Source organism: Erigeron canadensis, chromosome 9, assembly GCF_010389155.1.
Source record: "Erigeron canadensis isolate Cc75 chromosome 9, C_canadensis_v1, whole genome shotgun sequence".
In the NCBI taxonomy this organism is placed as follows: Eukaryota; Viridiplantae; Streptophyta; class Magnoliopsida; order Asterales; family Asteraceae; genus Erigeron; species Erigeron canadensis.
This window is the reverse complement of record NC_057769.1, coordinates 36860867-36885045: the sequence shown is the minus strand read 5'-3', so window position 1 is coordinate 36885045 and position 24179 is coordinate 36860867. Positions and strand designations below refer to the sequence as shown.

The 24179-nt window shown below is 33.8% G+C and overlaps 4 protein-coding genes across 4 annotated transcripts; 1 reads left to right on the top strand and 3 right to left on the bottom strand.

The window, feature by feature from the left end:
* Window positions 1-567: 567 nt before the first annotated feature.
* On the bottom strand, window positions 568-4373 carry LOC122581346 (COBRA-like protein 7). Its single transcript, XM_043753563.1, has 2 exons — window positions 3779-4373; window positions 568-2168 (listed from the first exon to the last, which is right to left on the bottom strand). Exons 1-2 carry the CDS (start codon window positions 4302-4304, stop codon window positions 739-741), a joined length of 1956 nt encoding a protein of 651 aa, XP_043609498.1. The 5' UTR covers window positions 4305-4373; the 3' UTR covers window positions 568-738.
* Window positions 4374-12295: 7922 nt separating this feature from the next.
* On the top strand, window positions 12296-16369 carry LOC122581945. The gene is made up of 4 exons (XM_043754276.1): window positions 12296-12520; window positions 13811-13967; window positions 14052-14110; window positions 14478-16369. The coding sequence occupies exons 2-4, from the start codon at window positions 13853-13855 to the stop codon at window positions 16188-16190; spliced, it is 1887 nt and encodes a 628-aa protein (XP_043610211.1). The 5' UTR covers window positions 12296-12520; window positions 13811-13852; the 3' UTR covers window positions 16191-16369.
* A 420-nt stretch (window positions 16370-16789) lies between these two features.
* Window positions 16790-18374, bottom strand: LOC122583762 (transcription factor MYB13-like). Its single transcript, XM_043756134.1, has 3 exons — window positions 18242-18374; window positions 17590-17719; window positions 16790-17459 (listed from the first exon to the last, which is right to left on the bottom strand). The coding sequence occupies exons 1-3, from the start codon at window positions 18372-18374 to the stop codon at window positions 16790-16792; spliced, it is 933 nt and encodes a 310-aa protein (XP_043612069.1).
* A 722-nt stretch (window positions 18375-19096) lies between these two features.
* Window positions 19097-23242, bottom strand: LOC122582214 (acetate--CoA ligase CCL3). The gene is made up of 3 exons (XM_043754575.1): window positions 22953-23242; window positions 20873-21469; window positions 19097-20193 (listed from the first exon to the last, which is right to left on the bottom strand). The coding sequence occupies exons 1-3, from the start codon at window positions 23178-23180 to the stop codon at window positions 19294-19296; spliced, it is 1725 nt and encodes a 574-aa protein (XP_043610510.1). The 5' UTR covers window positions 23181-23242; the 3' UTR covers window positions 19097-19293.
* Between the last annotated feature and the right edge of the window lie 937 nt (window positions 23243-24179).

Below are 24179 nucleotides of genomic sequence, written 5' to 3'. Positions count from 1 at the left end.
GATAGTAATGTTTACTATTTTAGCAGTACACAGTAAATGCAAATATGATACTGCAAAGTTACAACTGTATGACACAAGTTTTGGATCTCAATTATGAGATTACCAAATGACATTTGGGCTGAGCGGTATTGGAGGTAAATATTAGATATCATAAATTTCAATTACAACGCTATTGGCTAAAGTTTGTAATGTGCGTCAAACTTAATCTGCAACATTTGAGCTCTATAATCATAACTCTTTTTGGAGCTGGGATTACGATATCAATAGGTGAAGGTGCAAGCAATGAATAGACAAAACAAACCTATCGCATGTTCGTTATAGGCTTATAGTTATTGGTTTTACATTACAAAGAAATCGGCTTTACATTACAAAGAAATCACTCAGATTTTTACCTTATTTTGAACTAGTTTGATTCAAATAGGCAGTGTGGTGTATTAATCCTTCCTATTATGGTGTTGGAGATCCTTTATAATCTTCAGTAAGATTTACATAGGTTGAGGATCAAAGCATTCCAGGCGACAGATAAACTAACATTGGGAACAGAGATAATCTAATTTAAAACAAAACTAAATTGAAAAGTAAAATTGGTATAAAAAAACTAATAAAATCAATATCAATGTGTAGCAGATTTGATATTACAACAATCCTATACAAATGGCTGAATGAGTCTATACCATCTTTCCTTGAAAAAATTAAACAAATCTACAAAAATCAATCTCCATTGAATATCACTACCAACTATAGCTGCAGCATCAACATCACAAAGACGACAAATGCCACAGATTTCAATAACACGACCCTGGATACCATTTGTAAAGCATCACTTGTTGGAAGTACCTTTGGAAGTGCACACTCTTCACCGTTAAAGAATACTTTAGTTGGGAACCCATCGCCTCCAGCAACATTGATTCCAGGTGTTAGTTTCTTTGTGAACGAGATCACAGACTGTTGTTTCCCAGGTACCCTCGGGTCTCTTTTTGGGTTATCCCCGTCAACTTCCCCAACCAAATAGTTCAGTCCAGGTAGACCCTGCATGAAAATCGTGTTGTTGACACCGTTCAGCTCAAGACCAGTTGCATTAAATGAGTACGCTTTCTCAAACCCAGGGGCAGATTTGTTCATTTCCATAGCAACAAACCAGTCAGCAAAAGATGTTTCGTCCCAGTTGAAAAGAGTGATACGGGCTGACCATCCACCACGGTAGTCGGTAAGCAGATGCCAATTGAGACTGACCCCACAGTGGTCCCCACAGGGCAATGGGTTAGGGACGCTTTGGCGTTGCAGGCTAGCCCAAGCTGTCGAGAGTTGGGTTCTGTTATCAAATGGTACCAAAAGAGCCTGGGCAGGAAGAAACAATGCAGGTGCAGTTGTACTGCATGTTTGGGAATTTGCACGACTCGGGCAACCACAAGCACAAGTCGGGCAGGGTATGATCGACTCATTGTAGTAAGCAGAAAACGATACACAGCATCGGGGGCTTGAACCTTTCGCCTGCGTGATATTGCAGACCACTTGCCAGCTAGATACCGCTGTCGAGCCAGGTAGTCCACTAGGGTCTGGGAACTCACTTGGGCTGACCCGTATAGGAGAGCCACATTTGTAATCTGGATTCAACCTTCCACTAATCTTAAAATTTTGTGGTGGGACAAGCTCAGAGCGATTAATATCTGGAGGCATTTTGTAGACGTGCAACTGAAAAGCCGACTTCGACTTGCTGGGGTCCATAGTCGGTGGTAGAATCGTCCCGTTCCGGCAACAGAATGGGATCATTCCGCGCTGGGTATTGTTGGTCATCTCAAGGGGTAGATCGGTCAATGTGGGTTGTCTTTCACAATTTAAAACAGTTGAAAAATCCATATCTTGGTAGAACACGCCTTGTTTCCCGAATATGCACTCTGTTGAATCACGGGTGTAAGGATAAGCCCCTTTTATGTCATTGATGAACTCATCCCTCATCCAGGTCCAGGTTAGGTTCCAATTATCGAGCCGCCCAAGTGCATTATGGTTCTCAATGGTCACCTCAGCCCAGTAATGTGAGTCGTAGGTCCGCATCACATCGTACATGATAGTGAGATCACCAGTTTGGCGTGGAAGAAACTCGTCAGCTACAGTCACATTGGTTGCCGCATTTGGATCTTTCGTGCAGCAAACATTCATAACTCGTGTCCCTGAAAAGATTAAAATCCACAAGATATGTCAATCTCAAACAAAAAGTCAAGGAAGATTTAAGGGAAGTAGACAAGATTTAGCCAAAACATGAGTTGTAAACAATTGAATGAAAAAGATGACCTAATCAATATCAGTGCATAACAAGCATGTTAGATTCATACGAACAAAAATCTAGCTAGATCTCTTATCGGATCACAAAATGTAATTTATTAGTTATGAGATTCAAAATATCTAGTAAAGGAAACAATAATGGTCAAAATAAATATAAAAGATTGTGAACGAGTCAAAGTCAAACATATGCTGAAAAACTTGGTTGTTCCTTCCATGGTGCCACAGATTCATGCATTCAGAAGTAATGAATTGTTCAAATTAGGTCAACTATACTTTTGTTTATGAGTATCAGGCCTCATAACCAAATCAAAGATGATTAAACAAAATAGACAGATTATTTCTATGGCGATCTAAGACAAGAACGATTAAGTCATAGTTGGCCCGTTTTACAGAAGCAAATTGACAGTTTCCAGAGTCAACTAAACTTGATATCTCGTCAACTAAACACAGACAAAGCTAAATCCACGGAGCAAAACCCAACTGAAGTATGAACAAATCAAACTATGTTTAGAAAAAGTCAACTGTTTATGGATTACCAAATACATCACACACACAATAATCAAACTTACAAGTTACAACTACACGTTTTAAGCATTTTAATCAAATAACAACATACTCACTACATTGATAGTTTAGTCTGGAATTTAAATGCGTCACACAACCACTACGTTTACAAAATCGGTAATTTTGAGTAGTGAACACCAGAAAAAATTGTCACTTGTTCACAGAATGTTGAATGATTTTTAATTTAACATTTTTGAAAGTTTAGTGCTTATATAGAACACCTTCAGTAACAACCCTTCAATGCCACCAAATATTACACATTAAAGATGTAAGAACCCTTAAAACAATATGGTCAAATAATTACGGTCAAGACATTATTGAATAGCTAACAATTAGCTCAACTTTCAAATACATCAATCAAATTAGCTAAAATTTCATGACACAGACACAAACACAAACAAGAGTTGGTTGTAGCTCTTAAAGCAGAAGACAGTTCAACTAAAAACTAAATCAAGCAGTTCGGGAAAAACAAAAAAGCACAAAGTAAATCAAAAAGAATTTCGAATATTATTATTTTTTTTGAAAATTTAAAGACCAAACCTACGATTTTTCAGTAAAATCAAATCAGTTTTATAAAAACATCAATAATTTCCACAAATAACATTAAAACAACTTGCTTCTCTCAAAATCAAACAATAAACCTATATTTAGTATCTTTTCTTACACATATGAACACAAGATTTGATTTTACTAAAAAAATAATTCAAAATTCTACTAAAATTTTCATATATGAACACAAGATTTCAAATTAACAAATACCCATTAATACCCTTAAGTTAACTCTTTTTTTTATGAATAAAAAATTCAAACTTTTTCCAAAATTTCTACTTAATTTTCGAACAGACATAGCAAGATTTAAAATTCACAAATACCCATCAACAATTGAATAAAAAAAATTAATTTACAGATATAAAGGTAACTTTTTTTTATTTACCTTGCATAGTAGGGGTAGGGCAAACAAAGCCATCATTAGCAAGTGAAATATTTCTAGGCATAGGAACCCGGGTCGACCCGACACCAAACTGGGTCCCAACAAAATCAACTTTCACAGACATCTGATTCACATCACCGGCAGTTTCAATAGCAGTCTTAAGATCCGAAGCAGGAAACCCAGAAAAAACAGTCCCATTCCCGACCCGACCCGGTAAACTAACAGACCCATCAGCAATTACAGCATTAGATACAGAAACCAAGTATTCATCATGTTGAAACCCCACAAAAACCCTCCAAGATTTTAGTTCTTGATCTTGGTTGTTAAGGATTCTTAAAGATGATTCGAATCTGTACGGCTGGTTTGATGGGTCGGGTGTTTCGGGTGGGAGTTTGGATCCGGATGTGTATGTGTAAGATAAGAAGACGCCGTTGCAGGCGTCGGAGATTGGCGGCGGTGCTGGCGGTGTTTGGGCGGTGGTGAGAAGGAAGAGTGTGAAGATGGTGATGACAGAGAGAGTTGGATACATAGTTTGAAATAATTTCTTTTTTTTTAGTGTGTGTTTTTTTTTAGAGAGAGAAGTGATTTTGATTTTGAGTGTGAGTGTATATATATATAATAGATAGATACAGATGTATAGATATATATGAGAGAGAGAGAGAGAGAGAGAGAGATACAGAGGAGAAGGGAGGTGGGAAAAGCAGTGGAATTGGGCAAAAACGCTGACACAGCTTGTTACTAGCTGTCTTAATCTTTTCAAAACTATGGAAGTTGTATGTCTTTTTTATTTCTTCTTTTTAATAAAATTTTATTTTTTGTTAGGATTTTCTAGTTTCTTGTCTTAAAAGTTACGAGTATATTATATTTTTAAAAAAATATTTATTTGAAAACTATAATTTTTATGAAAATAATAAAACTAAACAAAACAGAATGTGATCTGAACTTAATATAATGTATTTTCAAAAAATTTCAAATCATAGTGTGTTTTTAATAACGCAAAATTACCGAAACACAATGTCATTTTAGAAAACTACGTCATTAATAATGTTTTTCAAATGATTAAATGTTTTGAATAATTTGTATATAACATTTCGTGTGTTTTTTTTCACTATCAAATCACCTACAATAATAAATCAATAACTACCAATAACAATCCATATTGCTAAAGCGTTAATAGATAATGGCCTAATAATAAGTATAGTGACAAGGAGATGTCTTTCCTCACAACATGCCTTATGTTCAAGTCATACTTTAAACATATTTGAGATGACCACAAACATTTGATGTGGTTGAGTAGGTTCTCTAGGTAATACTTGATACAAGTTTCTTATCTGTGATTAAATTGTGAATCTATTTTGCAAGAAAGCTCTTTACAACGGATCAAATTAAAACAACATGTATTAGAGTTTCTAATATTTACTAGTAATTCATACTTTTTTTTAAAAAAAGTTATATATATATATATGTGTGTGTATGTTTTATTTGAAAAATGATTAATTATTTTAACTAAAATAGCCTAAAATTTATCTTAATCATAAAATGATGATAAATAGTAAATTTAAAGAATAAGTTGAGGAAAGATAATAAGTGAATTATACTTGTCATATTTTAAGAATGTCAAGAGAATTATTAAGTTAATTTTAAAAGGATATTTATTTATTTTTTTTTTTTTTCTTTCTTAAACCCTATTTCTATTCTCATACCCATTCTCAAATATAAAATATAATCCACTAGCACTTATGAAAATTTGAAAAATGTGAACGTTGGGGGTATGATGGTGACTTGAAATGGGTGGGCCGTGGCTACACGCTTTTATTAGGCGAGGAAACAACATCTTTATAGAAATTGTCGTACGCAATCTTTATTCTATTCACTCTTTTGACATTGTTTATACAACTATACTACACATTTGAACAATAAAAAACACAAAATTGTTCATTTATACTATATCTTTTTCTCTATCTCTACTTCTCTGCTACATTATGTACAATTTAAATTTTTTAACTTTTCAACAATATACCTCTATTAATACATAATATACAATACATATATATACATCTCATCAACTCATTTTTCTTTCTTCTCAAATCTCAACCACTCATTTTTTTCTCTCATCCATAAATTATTTATTCTTTCAATTATTTCAAAAACCATACATCGATAAATTATAAAAATTATATGGGTGTTTCACTAGAGATGTCATTCTATATACTTTCGAGTAATTTTTAAATCTGAGGGCGGACCCCGTACGGCTAAAGCATTTGACTATCATTCTCTATGACATATTATCTCCTATGACCTATCACCACCACCATCTTACTGCCGCAACGCGCGGATATTTTGTCTCGTATTATATAAAGCAAATTCACTTATGAACTTTCAACATGCAACACTTTTCACTCTTCTCAACTCTCAACAACTCATTTTTTTTTTCTCTCCTCAAATCTCAACCACTTATTTTTTTCTCTCATCTATAAATCATTTTATTCTTCTAATTCATTCAAAATCTTTTATTTCAAAACTTATACATCGATAAATTATAAAAATTATATAGGTGTTCTTAAAAATCATGCTCTTTCATTAGAAATGTCATTCGATATATACTTTCGACGAATTTTTAAATTCGAGAGCGGAGCCCGGACGGCTAAGGCATTTGTCTATTACACTTTATAACCTATCACCTCCTATTATCTACATACTATATGATCTATCACCCCACCATCTTACTGCATCAATGCGCGAGTATTTTATCTCGTTTAGTTAAAGGAGGATGTTTTTGATTAGGAATTAAAAAAAGTAACAAAGATCTACTGTGTTATAGAGTTAAGTTTATCGATGATTTTTTAGAGAGTTAGGTATGACAAAATATAAAAGTAGAATCATTAGTATTGCTAGGTAATACCGTATGACTGCTTCAATTATGATATTACGAATTAGCTCTCTTCAAACTTTGTCTTTCGTGGTTAATTTATTATATATGCATTGTTTTGGTCTATCTCCATTTTATATTGAATTACAATATATTTTAAGACTCGTACTAATGGAATTTGTCACTTGCTCATCATTCTCTTCGGTTTGATGACTCCATTAGGGTGGACGTAGTCGTGAGGGGAGGGGACCGGTACCGGATGACACACCGCGCCGACTGCCGGTACCGGTGGGGAGTGGAGGAGTTTGGGCACCACTGTGCCGGTTCTCTTGCCTATGAAATCGACCGTTACATACTTAAAAAAAAAAGAAAAAAAGAGGAGGGGCCCACTCACCAACGGTCTCTTCTTCTTCTTCTAAATCTATTTCTCTTTTTTTTTTCTTCCTTTTCATTCACACAGCAAACTCATTTTTTTTTTTGATTTCCTTTCATACTTACACAAATCATACACAAACATATATCATATATACATATATTATTTATCAAACAACAATCATGAACCCTTTCTTCAACAATCCTATATTTTCGGAAAACGGCCCAACACCCCCAAATATGCAATCGGACTCAAGTTCATCCCGGACATCGATCATGAGTTTATTTATGTATTGTGTTGTCGTTTCGTTTAATATTGTAGTTTGGTGTTTTATTTTGCTGTTTTATTTAATATTGTATTAGTTTTAATTTATTATAAAATGTTTTAATTTTAAAAATAAATATAAATGAAATTAAATAGAAAAGGGTGGGGAGGAGAGAGGTGGGAGGTGCTCCTAGCAAAAGGGGAGGAGTGGGGAAGCCCTCCCCCACCCTTAGTACACCATTTTCACTTGGGCTCGTCAGTTGGGTTTCTGTAAAGCGTTGAAGAGAGCGACGAGCCGAGGAGAGGTGGAGTCCATTTGGTGAATATATGTATATTTATGTGTATATAAAATAAAGTAATGAATGAAATTGCGGTTAGTAAAAATGTGTGCATTTGAAATATACATATATATATTTTTACTGGTGTGAAATTGTGGATCGAATATCACAACTGAAGGTTTAGACTATTTTGTCTTAATTGGGTTCACGAGAACCTCTTCACCAAATATCTAGTAGAAAAAAACCTTATTACTTTGCTCGAAGACATGATAATTAATAGAGCTAAACTTTGCTCTTTAATACTCGAACTCATATCTCGTTGAATCCAAGCCTTTATCGAAGAATTTGCATTTGACACTGGGCTATTAATCCAAAACATTTTGATGCAACATAAGTAATAAAGATATTATTGTTAGAAATGGTATAACATTTTTTATGTAGCATGTCTATTGGAATTGAAGGTTTGATTTAAATAATCGTAGGCGGAAAACCCGGTGAAGTCCCACGCAGAGTCTACATGCCACACCTCATGCAAAGAAGATAGCAATTATTTTGTGAAATAAATTGAAGCAATTTTCTACTTATATTTTTTATTTTCTAGTTTTTAAATAACGAGATTTATTTATTTTCAAAAAGTAAGCTAAAGGGAATTAGGAAAAGAAAAAGATATTAAATTTGTTTTTTTCTGAAGGTATATAATACCACAAGATAATGCATGATTTTTCTCCATTCATTTATTATATACTCAATTTATGTATGATTTTGGATTTAAAAAGTTATTTTAGAAATATGTATCACGTAAACTATAAGCAGTAGAATTTTTAAAACAGGCAAAAAGGTAATTATGTATTTAGAATGAACGAGAAAATATACTCGCGCATTGCGGCTGTGAAATGGTGGGTTATAGGTCATAGAGTGTGATATGTTATAGGTGGTGATAGGCCATAGAGTGTGATAGCCAAATGTCTTAGCCGTACGGACTCCACCATCGGATTTAAAAATTCGTTTACAGTATATCGAATAACCTCTCTAATGAAAGAGCATGAAATTTTAAAAACACCCATATAACTTTTATAATTTTACGATGTACTGTTTTTGAGATAAAAGATTTTGAATGAATTAGATGATTAAAATAATTTATGGAGGAGAGAAAAAAAATGAGTGGATGAGATTTGAAGGAAGAAAAAATAAATGGTTGAAAAGTTGAAAGTTGAAAAAATTTAGAGAGAACAAATGTTTAGTAATGTAGTAGAGATAGAGATTATGCATACTTTTAAAACATATCTTTCAATTCCATGTAGAAATATAAAATTGTTAAAATGGAAATTCAATTTCTCATAATTTGACAGTTTCTAAACAACTGCCGATAGAGTATAGACACTAACTTTTAAGAAATGGGACATTCGTTTAATCATAGGTTTAAGTTTATAATAGAAAAAAAATGCAAGTATGATTAGGCAAATCGATATTCTAACTTTTTTTGGTTTCGAATTAGTTATAACAAGGACTGCACCGGTTTCATGTCCTTCTAAAATCGGTAAATACACTCCTGCTAGGCCCATATATCTACAACTTTCTGGGCCTTATCTGATTATGGTCCTTGGGCTAGGAATATCCTGCCTTGTCCAAAAATCAATGCTGACCTTGAGACGATGAGCCTGGTTACATTATATTGGGGCCATGACAAGTACAAATCTTTGTACTTATGTTGAATAAAACATTTCCCTCGAGTAGAGATATTTTGTGAAGTGAAATATTTGTTTGAACGACAATCCAGACGTTTTTTATTAGTTGGAAAATGAGGCCATAAGTTAGCTTAAATACATGGGTAACTAACAACGTAAATAACTACATTAACAATCTAGTAATTACATAATTAGTCTTCTAGCTAACAACACATACAAAATTTTATTGATATCAACATTTATTTAACTAATAAGGTCCTTTTTTGAAAAATGTTTTCAGCTAAATAACCCTTTGCATTCACTCAATTTATAACTTATAAGCTCGACAGTTGTTTACTGCTGTAAACTATACTGCTAAAGAATATTTGGCGAAGAATGCATAGCCACAACACACTGTGGCATGACTCTTTACAGCAATAACCATTTGCGAGTGTTACATGACTAATTGGCCTCCCCAACATGGATTTAATAGTTCGAGTATATATATTTTGTTTAGTTCGATCAAAATGACTCGTGTTTCTTTACTGTCGTAACTCGTAACTCCAAATGTTTTATGTATGTGGGTTATATAAACAATTCTTGATCTGTGGATTTTATTTAAAAATAAGGGAACCTCTTCACACATGTATGTTTACTGTTAAGTCTTGTTTACTTTGGTTTGAATTCATAACAATTAACCTATATTTGATTTGATGAAATATATTATAGAAGGTATTGCCATTTCTCTTACATCTCCTTTTTATCAACAATTATATATGTAATTAGTTTCATTTTTCTTTTGAACGGCAGCTTTTTATTAACAAACAACTATACAAAATTACAAATGTACAAATTTAACCAAGAAATTAAATTACATAAAAAGATCATTTCAAATTAAAGGAAACCGATTGGACCACTCTAAAGAAGAGAGTTTGGATCGATTCTTCACCCATAAGAAACTAACCAATTTAATCTCCCTAAGCACTAATCTAATTCTAATATCCGTCTTATTGCGTGCTTTCCATATAAATCACCTTCTTCCTAACTGGGGAGGAGCCACTCACATACGTATGATATTTGAGAATATATATCAGTATAGGAGAGATTGTATGCATACTCCAGCTGCGACATACAAAACTAAAATGATCGAAACACTAGACCAAAAGACCGTTGTCACATGACAAGATATGTGTTATCTAATGGTTAGCTGTTTTCATTAACTTATTCACACAACGGATATCCTTTATATGATGATTAGTTTGTAATTAATCTAAATTAAGACTAGTGAAAGTATGTTAATTAAGTTGTACATTACAACGTCAGATAAATTTCAAGGGAAGGAAAGTCATTTGTTATTTTGTATACATTATGAAACACAAGAAAAAAAAACAACATAAATGATACAACTTGGGACCCAGTATAGTATATACCAACTTCATTGATAAATCAATTATAGATTTTTAGTACAGTGAAAACATAAATTATAGGCATCATTTTTCTTAAAGGCCAGGTTTTCTCTGATTCCTGAAAAGACAGTACACACTCATTTACTACTGGAAACGAAATTATTGATCGAACAATCCTGCATTCCTGCATATATATATAGTGGTGAATGGGTTGCTTCTTTGATAGTAAAGAGTCAGTTATCCATATTTCCACTCCAACTTACTACCAGTACATTTCTAATTAACATTTTCAGATATATCAATGTTCATTGTTCTAATAAACCCATCATTATTATACTAAAACAGCTGAATAGTATTCACAAATCACAACGCGAATGTATGGTTTCAAAAAAAATAAAAATAAAATCAAATTATTGTAAATCAGATCTAAAGATAAATTACGTAAAATTCGATTAGTACATGTTGCCAAAAATTAGAATAAGTAATTATCTGCGTTTTTTTCTAAACAAGACACATCTTTTAAACAACTAGCTTTAGATTGTTAGAATATGGTTTGACACACGATATAAAAACTGTAAAATTTGTCTAAGTATATACTCCTGGACATTGATGACTTGATAGCAGTAAAAAATGTTTTTTTAACATATTAAGTGTACGTGTGTTTAACAAAGTTATTTTATCCGAAATTTCTAAAATCAATTTTCATTTGTAAAGCTACAAAATTAATATGGTCGTTTTTTTTATATATAAATTGAAAAGTTTTCATTCAACTTAAGAAATTACATAGAAATGGCATGTAAACAAGCAACAAGATGTGCTGCGACTCTCTTTTGTATAAAGCCAAAACGTTTAAAACTACATTCATAAATCTTGACATTATAACATAAATGTACATTGCATGTTAGATCCCGTAAAGAGAGCATACCTCTCAGAAGAGGCTGGATAAAAAGGCCTGCATAATACTTAGCTCAAGATCCAACTACAACTAATTTTCCAAAACATATGATATGATTTGATACCTTTATACAAATAGCTATTTAATTTGAATAGATAATTTTTCTCTATTCAGTTTTTTTATGAGAAAATGAGTATGTTTTTTATATAGATGTGCATAGTTTAATAGAGATATTCGGTGATCGTTTCCTATTTTTTTTTCCCTTGCGACTTAACGAAATTCAAACTCAAACGCAAAAACAATTACTCGTATTTTATTATGTGTAAAATGAAATCAGCATGTTGTTCAAATATTATTTATTTATGTGTAAAACTGAAACCAATAAAACAAAAAGTGAAAACGTAATGATGAAAAAGTTTCTCCTGAGGCCCCCACCATTTAACCACTATACCCCCTTTGAAAATTTCCCCTCTTTCAGCAAAGCCATATATTATTCATTTTTATTATTCAGAATATTGAATTTAGAAATATAATACGAGTAAACATGAAAAGAGACGTTAAAGATTTTTTTAACCTTTTTCCTGATTCACCAAATAACTTTTGTCCCAAAAAAGTCAAATTTTTTAAAAACAAATTCTAAAAAAAAAGACCAATCTTGTTTTCTAATAAAATCCAAAAAAATCCAACCAATTTGATGACCCCATGAGTCCCATTTAATGCTTTTGAAAACAATAATAAAGAATGCGACCACTTAAAAACCACTTCACAATAATGTTCTAAAAATTCTCTCAAAATCCCTGCATTATGTAATTCAAAGCAAAATAATTAGATACAAGTCTTTGTTTTTTTTCCTCTTCTTTTGTATCTATTTATCATTATTTTTATATGTAAATGTAAATTTGTTGGCTTTATTCACAATGGAAGTTTCAAAACATAGAAGTGAGTGAAAACAAGGATAAGCTGAATTTTGCAAGATCATTATTTCTTCATACCAATGTAAGTTTTTTAATATTTTTTGTGTTTATTTCGTTAAATTATTGAATATTTGATGTGGGTTTTGAATTTTATGCTTGTTTTGATCTGGGTTTGTGAATGAAAAGTGGAAAGTTGACTAATTTATGCTTAAAGTCAGTGGTGAAGAAATTTTACTTTAGGGGTTGTTTTTCTACAAATGTAGCTGAATTTTGAGTGTTTTTTTTGTTGGTTATATCATATTATCATGTGGGTTTGAGTAACTTTTTTTTTTTACTGATGTATGTGATTATGAGCAAAATTCAGATAATTAAGTCTACTTCTGGTGTAAAATATGAGGGGGTGCTTGTTACTGTAGGTGATAATCTTGTTGCAGTTGACATTTATTTGTTTGTGTGTGCTTCATATGACAGTTTTATACTAGAAAAATCATGTTTTTTTTTTGTGTGTTTCATATAATAGTGTTATACTAGAGTATCCAAGGTCTTTTCTGTGTGTGTTTGGGATTGCCTTTTAGTGCTAATAGCTAATTACATTTAACAGAATAGGCCCTTTCTGAGTGTTTAAGGAAAAAACTTGCTTGTTTGCTTATTTTACACCGATATAAGCACTTTTTTAAGCAGTGTTGGAGAGGTGCTTATTTGAAATCATTTATAAGAATAAGCACTTGTACTATTTATAATGCCTACTCCAGGCACGGAAACACCCATTTTATTTACCAGTATGAAGCTTACTAAACGTTTGACGATTTTGTTTAGGCACTGTTCATCTAAAAAGAGGTGATTTGTATAGCACTAGAATTACTTCACACACCACATAATACAATCTTGTATTAGAGGGTCAACAAGTAATGTGGTCTGCATAGTTATTTTAGTGGCAAATCATACCATAATGCGTGCAAATTAGTAATATGTCATTATTTAAGATATGAAACACTGAATGAATAGTAAAACGGCATATGTATCACTCCTCATGGGTGAATCATAAGAAAATAATACTTGTCCATGTCCAAATGCCCGATACAAGTACATTGAAATTATTGAAAACTATAAAAGTAGAATATTCGAGTTTGATTCTTAAAAGTAAAAAAAAAATGGACTAAAGAAAGTAGTATCACATACATAGTTTGCAAGCAACCCCAAAAGGTTTGGTTGGTGGATAAACTACATTGTTTTTTTATTTTAATATATTCAATACTTTTGATGCCTTTCTAAGCAACTGAACATGATTCATGCAGAAAAAGACTTGTGATTTCGATATCCTTTCATATATCTGAACATTATGCCTATGTTAAAGATGTTCTTTTGCTTGCAGATAAATTTACTAAACTGAGCTCAGTTCCTCCCTGATGCAACTATGATAGTGGAGAAACAAGGTTCCAGGGCTGAAGGAGGCCATGTATTTCGACATTTTTTTGATTGGAATGCAAAATCGCGTAAAAAGTTGCTTTTGGAGACTCCCATTGTATCAGGTATTCTAAACTCAGTACTCCACAATGAGACCTTTTGTGCATTTTGATCTTCTGTTTTATTAACTTTCAAATGGATTGTTATAGAACAAATGAAGCAGAAAACGAGTAGCAATATGCACATGCCAATCACTCAGTATCATCCGGTATAAATCTCTCTACAGCTTTACATTTCATTCAATTCAGGCCTTCAGGGTGTTCAAATATAGACGAATTCGTTTTGAAGCTGAAACTTGACTATTTTAACCATGAAGTCAAAATGAGACAAAGTATGAAACTATGTATACTAGTATATGGCATTTATGATTTTATAGCCGGTATAGATTTGTATCGTTATGAAGCTTAAAACTGGCATAGTGACATGTTTGACCATGAAAGCAAAAGTGAGATGCATTGTATGCACAATATGTTTAGTTCTGTTTTATGTAGATATCTTCTGATAATTAATACAAGTTCACCGTTTGAGGTAATAAAATATACCTTATGATTTTATATGATTTTATATGTACATAGGTTATTGAAAATTATACAGCAGGAAGTTTGATTGGCGCATCTTCACTAGTTGATGAAGATGATTATGGTAAATCACCTGGGGTGGTTGCTAGGCTTATGGGATTGAGTTCTTTACCAACTTCATGTTCCGAGACACATTCAAACCGATTCCCTGACACCCCGTCTATACCTTCTATTAGAAATCCCCCTGAATTTAAACAAAAAGATAACCTCCAAATGGATAGAAAACATAGAGTAATAGAGAAATTTCAAACCGAAAGTTTACCTCCAAAATCTGCTAGATCAGTTTCGGTCACTCAACAAAAACTTTTATCTCCTATAAAGAACTCAGGATTCGTGTCTTCAAATGATCCAACTCATATAATGGAAGCAGCATCAAAAATACCGCTAGTTGGATCACCTGCAGTTCCTTCTTCAGGTAGAAAATCTTCTCGAAGGCCAGTGGAGTCAAATGCTGCTAGGAGCCTAAAAGGACAATCGATGAACAAGAGTTGGGATGGTTGTTTAGAGCGAAAACCGGTATCAGAAGATGGGAAAAAGTCCGTTTCGTTAGCTATTCAGGCGAAGGTTAACGTTAAAAAACGTGAAGGTTTGAGTTTTTATGGAGCTGAACCAATCAATGGTCAGGTTAGTAGGCAAAAGAATACCCTCAAGAAACCTTCTACAAATAGTATACTTAAACAGAACAACCAGAAACAAAATTGCTCAACTGATAGAGGAAAATACACTGCAAAATCTTCAGCATCTTCAGTCAATTCTCAGCCTAGAAAACCTGTTTCTGAGAAGAACACCTTGAAAAAAAACAATGATCGAAAGAAACCTTCTATAGAAGATGCAAAGAACAAGATTTGTGGTAAGAATGATCGAAGTGGAAACAGTGTAGTAAAGTCTAATGGATTGGATGTTATATCCTTCACTTTCACATCCCCTATGTCACACTCAAAAGACAAAAAGAACACCTTTATAGGTAATACTCATGGCAAAAAAGCGTTGATCAACTTTGTTGGGAGTAAAGATGGTTTAAATTTAGCAGCCGGAGGTGATTCTTTGAGTTCCCTTTTGGACCAAAAACTAAGGGAATTAACTGCTATGTCTGCAGTCTCTGTTTCTTTAGAATCACGAATTAACACAACTCCGATCTTCCAAGACAAAAGAAACCGATATAAAGCAAGTATAGACCACAACCTAATTGTTCAAGAACATGGTGCAGGCTTCCCAAAGAAACCTACGACCATGGAGGTTGACACCGAGTCAGAAGCAGGTTATGTGAAGGGCATACTTTCTGATATCGGGACTATGTTTGAGGATTTCGTCTTAAACAGGACTGGGAAGATTGTGAACCCCCGTCGGTTTGATCAACTAGAAGCTAAAAGACGTGTTTTTGAGAAGAAGCATGAGGTTAAGTTAAGACGTAAGCTTGTGTTTGACTGTGTGAGTGAGTGTGTTGACTTGAAATGTAGAGTCTGGCCACTAGGGCTAGCAGCCGTGAGAAGAAAAGATCTGCTAGCTGAAGAAGTGTGTAACGAGATCTCGGGGTGGGAACAGATGAAAGATTGTATGGTCGAGGAGCTTGTTGACAAGGATATGAGTGGCAGTCAACACCAAAAATGGCTTGACTATGACCTTGAAGCATTCGAAGTTGGAGTAGACTTCGAGAAGCAATTACTCAGTTCCTTAATCGATGAACTTGTTGATGATATCTTGGAAACATAGGTAAGATAGAGAAGAAAAAACTTGGTTCATTATATCTTTATGGTTTCCCCCAAAAAAATTGCTTCTTTACACAGTTTTCTTCAAAATAATTTCAAGTATTATCCTTTTTTGGTTGATTCTATTGCATATTATGTAAATCACAATAAGAAAATTGCTGTAAATTATCTGGCCATTGCGTATGTCTTCTGCATTATGAATTTTGACTTTTGGTTATCCAGGAAAGTTATGTAATACTACTTCAATGTAGTACCTAACATATGTCTTGCGTTTTGTTTTAGGAGACATTTCTTAATGTTTTATCAATTTTTGAGGTGAAAAACTTGTATTTTACAACAAACTACTACTCGTACAATATATCTTTTACTCATTCAGCATACATTTATTGATCTCGAAATGGATGAAAAAGAAATAGGCATCATAAGATCGAATAACTTAATTGACCAAATAGTAAACCTGCATTTGAATGCATACAAAGTTGTACTTCTACAAATATATGTATCAAACTCAGATTGATCGATAAACATTTTAATGATGTTATAGTAACTTTGAATCTCAATGAGAATAACAAGTCGAAAAGCTTACGATATCTTGAATTCACCTTAGTTCCATGGCCAAAGAAACATACCATCTTCATCACCATCATCACAAATGCTAAATCCTTCAAATCCAAGCCCCAACTCCCAATCACTCACCAAGTTTTCTTCAAAACAAAATCCCATGGTTTGGGATGACTTTGATGTCAGGCTTTCATCTTCTTTATCATCAACAACATAATTTGCATTCATCTCGAAATTGTCCAAGTCAGCCTTAGTCAAACATTTTTCGCTTTGATCCGCATCATCTAGACTCAAAAGCCTATTTGAATCCATGGCATCACCTCCTAAAACAAAGCTCATGCCCATTGGTTCATCATTTATGAACAATAGTTCATCCATTTCTGTCACATTAATCTCATTTGAACAAACTTGACTTTCTATAATGTTTTCGTTGACATAAGCTAAATCCTTTCCCATTGTTTGATCGCCGGATTTACCCATTGTGGGCATGGTGGAGTTATCAAGCATGTTATTGGGGTTATACTTTTTAGCAACTTTACGGCTCACACGACCAATTCTAGGCTTTGTTTGCTCGACTTTATTATTGGAGGGTTGTTTTGAGCTGCTTTTAGTTTTGAAGAACATGTAGGTTTTGCGGCTCAAATGAGAGTTCCAATAGTTCTTGATCTCATTGTCTGTTCGTCCAGGTAATTGACTTGCTATACTTGACCATCTACGAATATTAAAAAACTAAATAGTTGAGCAATGGAAACTTAGTCTTTAAACTAGACCCAACTTTTATCATTTTCTTAACTGTCATAAACAATATACTCGTAAATATATAGAAACAGTTCTTTACAAACCTGTTACCTAAGGATCCATGTAACTTGAAGATTTTTTCTTCTTCTTCCGGGGTAAAATTGCCTCGCTTTATGTCTCTTCTTAAGTAGTTGATCCATCGTAGCCGGCAACTTTTCCCACATCTCAATAACCCTTCCAAAGATCGAAAATTGTAAGCTAACATGTGAGACATTAAACGATTATATAACAATGACATTTGTTAAAGTTCGTTCACGTCTCTACCTCTTATTAACACTATAATTTATATGTATATTTCTATGAAAATTTAGCCCATAAGTTAGATGGCCCATCCAAATCAAGATAACTATAGCTTTTATTACTCATTCTTTAGTTTTGGTGCGTCCAATTTATAATTCCTGGCTTCGCCATGCCAATAGCCTCTAGCATTCATGAACATGTGGATAGTGATCAAATAAAAGGTTCTATCGTAAAAAGATAAAAAGATCGAGATAAAAAATAGTAATTCAAACTGATAGATCATCGCAAAATTTGTATCAATGACATAAAAAAAAAAAAGGTAGTGCACAAGTGTATTAATAAAAAGCTAGCTTGTTGCATTTTCTTTTACGATAACTAACCCCTGATACATAAGTCCGAGTACATATCATGTACATGTACATTCATATAAATAAATACAAACATAGATATACGTACCTGCATTCTTTGGTAAAGACTTCCAAGAACCCTGACCATTAGCTTCAATGTATTTGGTCAAGATTTCATCTTCTTCAAGTGTCCATCTTCCTCTTCTCAAGCCCACCTTATCGCAACATGGTGATCTTCCCATTTTTATGTGTATGAAAAATACATAGAACTTGAATAGATATATAGAAGTTGAAAAATGCACTGTTTCAATGATTATGATGTTACTTGAAGATAAAAGTAAGTTCTTGTTTATGATCTTCATTACAATAAATGCATTGTTTGCTAATATATAGGTAATATTGCTCTAACTATAAAGAATTTTTGTTGATTTAAATAGTTTGCTTTAATTATTGTTTATGCTTAAATATAATATATGAAAATTTTAATAAATTCTTTCACATATATAAGGCTAAGTTGCATGTATGTAACTTCGATAATCTTATTCATACATTTAATATAAATCCTTCAATTAGTGACACATTTATTATAAGTCACCTAAATATACCAAAAAAATTGATATTTCATCTTATGGCTTATAAATTATCATGACATAATAAACAAAACCACTTAATAAAGTACTTAAATAATCGAACATTAAATTAAGCCACATGGAAAGCTAAATAAACCTTGATGTATAAAGTGAGGATATGATAACTTTTTTGTGTTACTTGTACTTGGATTTGATTCATAGTGACTAGAAAGGTACACATTCGCTTTACCAAATGCCATTAACATAGCACGAGAATACTGATTAATACGAGTAGATGACATTTTTTCTTGGGTTATAAGGAAAAGAACAAGGATAAAAATGGACGTATTTTTTTTCGTTAAGTATTGTGGCTCAGGTTTCAAACTGAAACATAATTTTACAAACCCGCAAATACAATCACATAAACACCGTCACATAATATAAACCCATTACACGAAACAATAAATCGACACAAAAAATCATAACAATTTTAACACGATGTTTATCGTTATTGTTCGAAACGTAATGATATTATGACAAGACCCTTTTCAATATCCAAATGATAATTTGCATACACCACAAGAAAATGCGTTTATAACTTGCTCAGTTGTTTAACAGGCCCCATTTCCTTAGCTTTAGCCCTTAACAAGTGCTTCTGAACCTTCCCTGTAGCAGTTTTCGGCAACGGGCCAAAAACTACTGACTTTGGGACCCAATAAGCCGGCATTTTTGCACGGCAAAACTTCATTATATCCTCTGCAATTTTACTTTCTTCCGATTTCTCGACCTCTTCTTTTAATGTGACAAAAGCACAGGGCGTTTCACCCCATTTATTATCGGGTCGTGCCACCACTGATGCTTCAGAGATCAATGGGTGCTGATATAAAGTATTCTCGACCTCTACACTACTAATGTTTTCACCACCCGATATAATAATATCCTTTGACCGGTCTTTGATCTCGATGTAGCCATCTGGGTGCTTTACAGCTAGATCACCAGAGTGAAACCACCCGTTTGCAAAAGCTTCAGAGTTAGCTTTTGGGTTCTTCAAGTAGCCCTTCATTACAATGTTCCCGCGAAACACGATCTCACCAACTGTGGTCCCATTCGATGGGACCGGTGTCATTGTTTGGGTGTCTACAACATCTAGTCCTTCGAGAGCGGTGTATGGGACACCTTGGCGGGCGTTTAGTTTGGCTTGTGTTTCAGGAGGAAGGTGGTCCCATTCCGGCTTCCAAGCACATATAGTTGATGGCCCGTAGGTTTCTGACAGGCCGTATGTGTGGGTCACGCGAAACCCATTTTGAGACATTTTGAAGAGAACCGAAGGAGGTGGTGCAGCTCCGGCTGTCATGGCGTGTACAAGGTGAGGAAGTGGCAGAATGGTGTCGTTAGGTGGGGCATTTACTATTGTATTGAGTACCACTGGGGCGGCACAGAAATGGGTGACACCAAGATCGGCTATAGCGGTGTAAATAGCTTTTGCTGTGACCTGAATAAAATGCGAAATCATCAACATAAATTTAGGAACGTGCCACAGTTTTAGCATCATACATTTGGAAATCTACCACAGTGAGGTGGCAAAATGGATAATGTTGGGGGACTATATAAATACGTTCTTCCTTGTGAACCGGTCCATCAAACACGATTAAAAATTTATATGATACCAATCAGCATAGTTGTTACACTCGCCCAAGTCGCGAGTCCACAACTATGCTAATATAATTTCTTGGAAAAAATGATCTATGGTAACGTCTCAAAATGTGTTGAAAGTTGAAACAGGTACCTGTTAGTGGTGGTTTAAAACTTTAGGGTCCGGTTGAACCATAACTCCAAACGTGTTATATTTTGTCACATTTTCAACTTTTTTTTATAGATAATTATGATGTTAAACATTTTCTGTCCGAAAAAAAGACAACTTATTAAAATCAATTAAATTATTATAATAAACAATGAAGGTACAACTTGGACGAGCTTTTAACCCGTTTGACCCATTCCACTTTTAGCTACAAAATTTGTAGTATTCCCGTTTGATGCATCGGTCAGAGATAAAACATAAACTTAATCAACCCTTTCATATGTACACAGATTGAAACTGCCACCTTTAGCCCAGTAACATGAGAGAGATATCTCACTATATATTCAGAGGCATTTGTAAACAAAGGAGGTACCTGTCGGAGGCATATGTTGGTCCCGCAAATAGCAGCAAGAGTCCAAGTGAAACACCAACCGTTGCAATGAAACATAGGCAAAGTCCACAAGTACACAGCCCCTTCTGGTATACCCCACACCAGAACATTACTACTAGCCGCTAGATAAGCACCTCGATGATGCAACACCACCCCTTTAGGACTTGATGTTGTACCCGACGTATATCCCAGAGCAATACTATGCCACTCATCTTGTGGCGGCTTCCATGCAAATTCAGGGTCACCAGATTCTAGAAACTTCTCGTATTCAACCGCACCTTTTCTTATAGCATATTGAAGATTCTGTGGATCACAATCGCTGCTTTCATCTCCAACAACAACTACAAGTGGAGATTTGAAATTGTTTTTAATTTTATCTTTTAAAATCTCTAAAGCTTCTTCAGCCAGTTTGAAATACTCTTGATCAACCATTATGACCGCAGATGATGAGTGTTCTAAAAGGAAGCCAATAGTTGGAGCATTTAGACGAATATTGACTGCATTTATGACCGCCCCACTCATTGGAACTCCAAAATGGGCTTCATACATGGCTGGGATGTTTGGTGCAATCACGGCAACCTGCCAGTACAAGTATATGCGTTGGAGGTGCACTTTGACTCAAATGAAATGCTTTTTCAAAACTGTAAAATTGATATATGTGTGTGTGTATAGCTATATCTCAACTTGAATCTAGTTGTATGCGTCAACATTTCTACATGAACATTTGAGTGTGTTTGGCAAGGGCCTTTTTAGGATCATTTCAAGGCTTAAAGCTTTTAGTGTAAAAAAAAAGAAGCTCATATTTGGAAGAGAAAGAAAAGATTTGTTTGAGATGTACAAGTAGCTTTTACCCAAAAAGAAAGGCACGGCTCCAAAAAGGTCATTAGAGCCCCTACAAAAGGCTAGTGAAAGTATGTTTGAAAAGAAGAAAAAAAAGATGCAGACCCAACTTTCAGCTCTAATCCATGTGCACCTAATATATTCAATGTCGAAGAGGTGCATTTAACCAACTATTGTGATGTGAAGTTGTAACGAATAGTAATGTACTTATAACTTTAGTTCTCTAAGTAATTACTATCGAAATACTCATATATGAACGAACCGCTCAGGGTTGTAAGTGGTACCTATCTGTATAATTCTCAAGCCACGTCTGACTTTTAGTAGACTAGTTAAGTAGTTATTTGGTCTCATTACTTGAGCTGCACTAAATCTTTCACATCCAACTCCCCTAATTCTCTAACATAAATCAACTATATGACTATGATAGCTTCACTAATTATAGATCAAAGAAAACATCATAAACCTAAATATTATAGACCTTCTTCCTAAATCAAAGATAAGATGACCATTTTGACTTTTTCCAGTCAAACTACAATTTTTCATGGCCTAAAAAAAAAAAACTTCTATCTCTAGTTTAGTTTATCGCTTAAAAGTTACTCATCTGGCAACAACATAAGCTTCTCATTCTCTTCTATATTAACACCCTTTCAGAGGGCAAGGTTGAAGACAACAAAACTAACACATAAACAAGTGCATGGGTCTAGAACCCGGACCTGTTGGTTGATAAGTCAGCTCAAATGCCGCAAGGCTAAACTGAGTGTACTTTAAAAGGGTAAAACTAACACTTGAAGATCTAATAAAACGGATAAATTGATAAGGTTTTTCTTATTCAGGCCATACGCGGAAGAGGATTCCTAGATTTATGTATGTGGCATAACCGGGTTTATTTGTATCACCATTTGTAAACCAGTTCCTTAGCCACCCCCAAAATATGTTTATCAGGACTTTCATCCTCGTTTATTTAATAACTTTATTATATTAAAACTTTATATTATCAATTATTACTGACCAAAGATTGTACGAGTATGAAACATTTGACTTTTTTTTTTCTTAAGAGAAACTCATTTAATTAATTATTACTATTAATTAATTACTACAATAAACCAAACTCCATTAATTAATACTATAACATAGTATTATCTTAATTATCATCTCTAAATCCCAATCAACAACAATGAAATATATCCAAATATGTGTATGTATATATAATAATGAAATATACCGTTGAACCAAAACCAACAGAGAGTTTAGTAAGAGCAGAAGCCAAACGGCAGCAACGTTGATAAGTCTGTCGCCACGTGTAATGAAGAGAGCCATGGACCACCGATCGACGGTCAGGATGAACCAAAGCAGCACGTTTCAAAAACCAAAGCGGTGTGAGTGCTGTATAGTTTGCTTCATTTTTAGGTAAATCATCTATGTCTTTTTCTGTCGTTGCTGCCTTCTTCATGTTTTTTTCTTCCGGGTTTATAGGAACTCTGTGTGTGTGTGTGTGTGTGTGTGTGTTTTGCAGGTGTTGTGTGGGATGGATATAACGATGTGGTATTTGTGAAGGTGGCTGATGGATGATCAAAGTCAAATGAGAAATAGTTTGATGATTTTTATATATTTAGGAGGAGGTGAAATAGACAGTATTTTTTATATATGTAAGTAATGGGAGGGTGACACATCAAGATGAGTAGTGTGTGTTTTTAAGTAGTGTTTATCTTGTGTTTTTTAACTTGGAAGGAGTAAATTTTTTTTTCTTTAATGGTGAATTTCGCTTGAAATTTTGTGTCATGATTCGACAGTGATAGGTCTAGCATATGTTGTCTTAGTCGGGTCCATCCGTGTTAGAGAGCTCACTCGAAATAGAAATGACTATTTCAAATACCCAATGGAGGAAAACCTCCTACTAATCCGCCCGAAAGCATGACGATTAATAGGGGTAAACCTTGTCTCCCCAGACTTGAACATGGGTATACCCAAGTCAAGCCCTCATAGAATGACTACCTATATCTCAAAGTTGATGGAATAGAGATTCGAATTTGAGATCTATAGGTCACCAGGGGAACTCCAAACCACTCCACCAACTCATCATTGATAAGTAAATTCTTATTTAATACTGTATTGTACAAGTTTGACTTTTTTTTTTATTTTTAATATTCAGAGAAGACTTTTATTTATGAAAAAGAACTAGAGCTATTAAGAAGTATAAAAATTTATAGATACAAAGTTATAGTTTTAAAGATTGAAACAAGAATTATCAGAGCTATACATTGAAAGAGTTCCAGTTTTCCTAATCGACCCAGAATTTGATGGTTCAAGTTGTAAGCGAGAGAAAGACTATAGTTTTGTATACTTGACAATTTCCATATAATATTCATTTAATTATTCATTAATTATACATTATATTATATTCCAGTTTAACTCTAATTAATCATAACTGATAATATAATAACTTAGAATT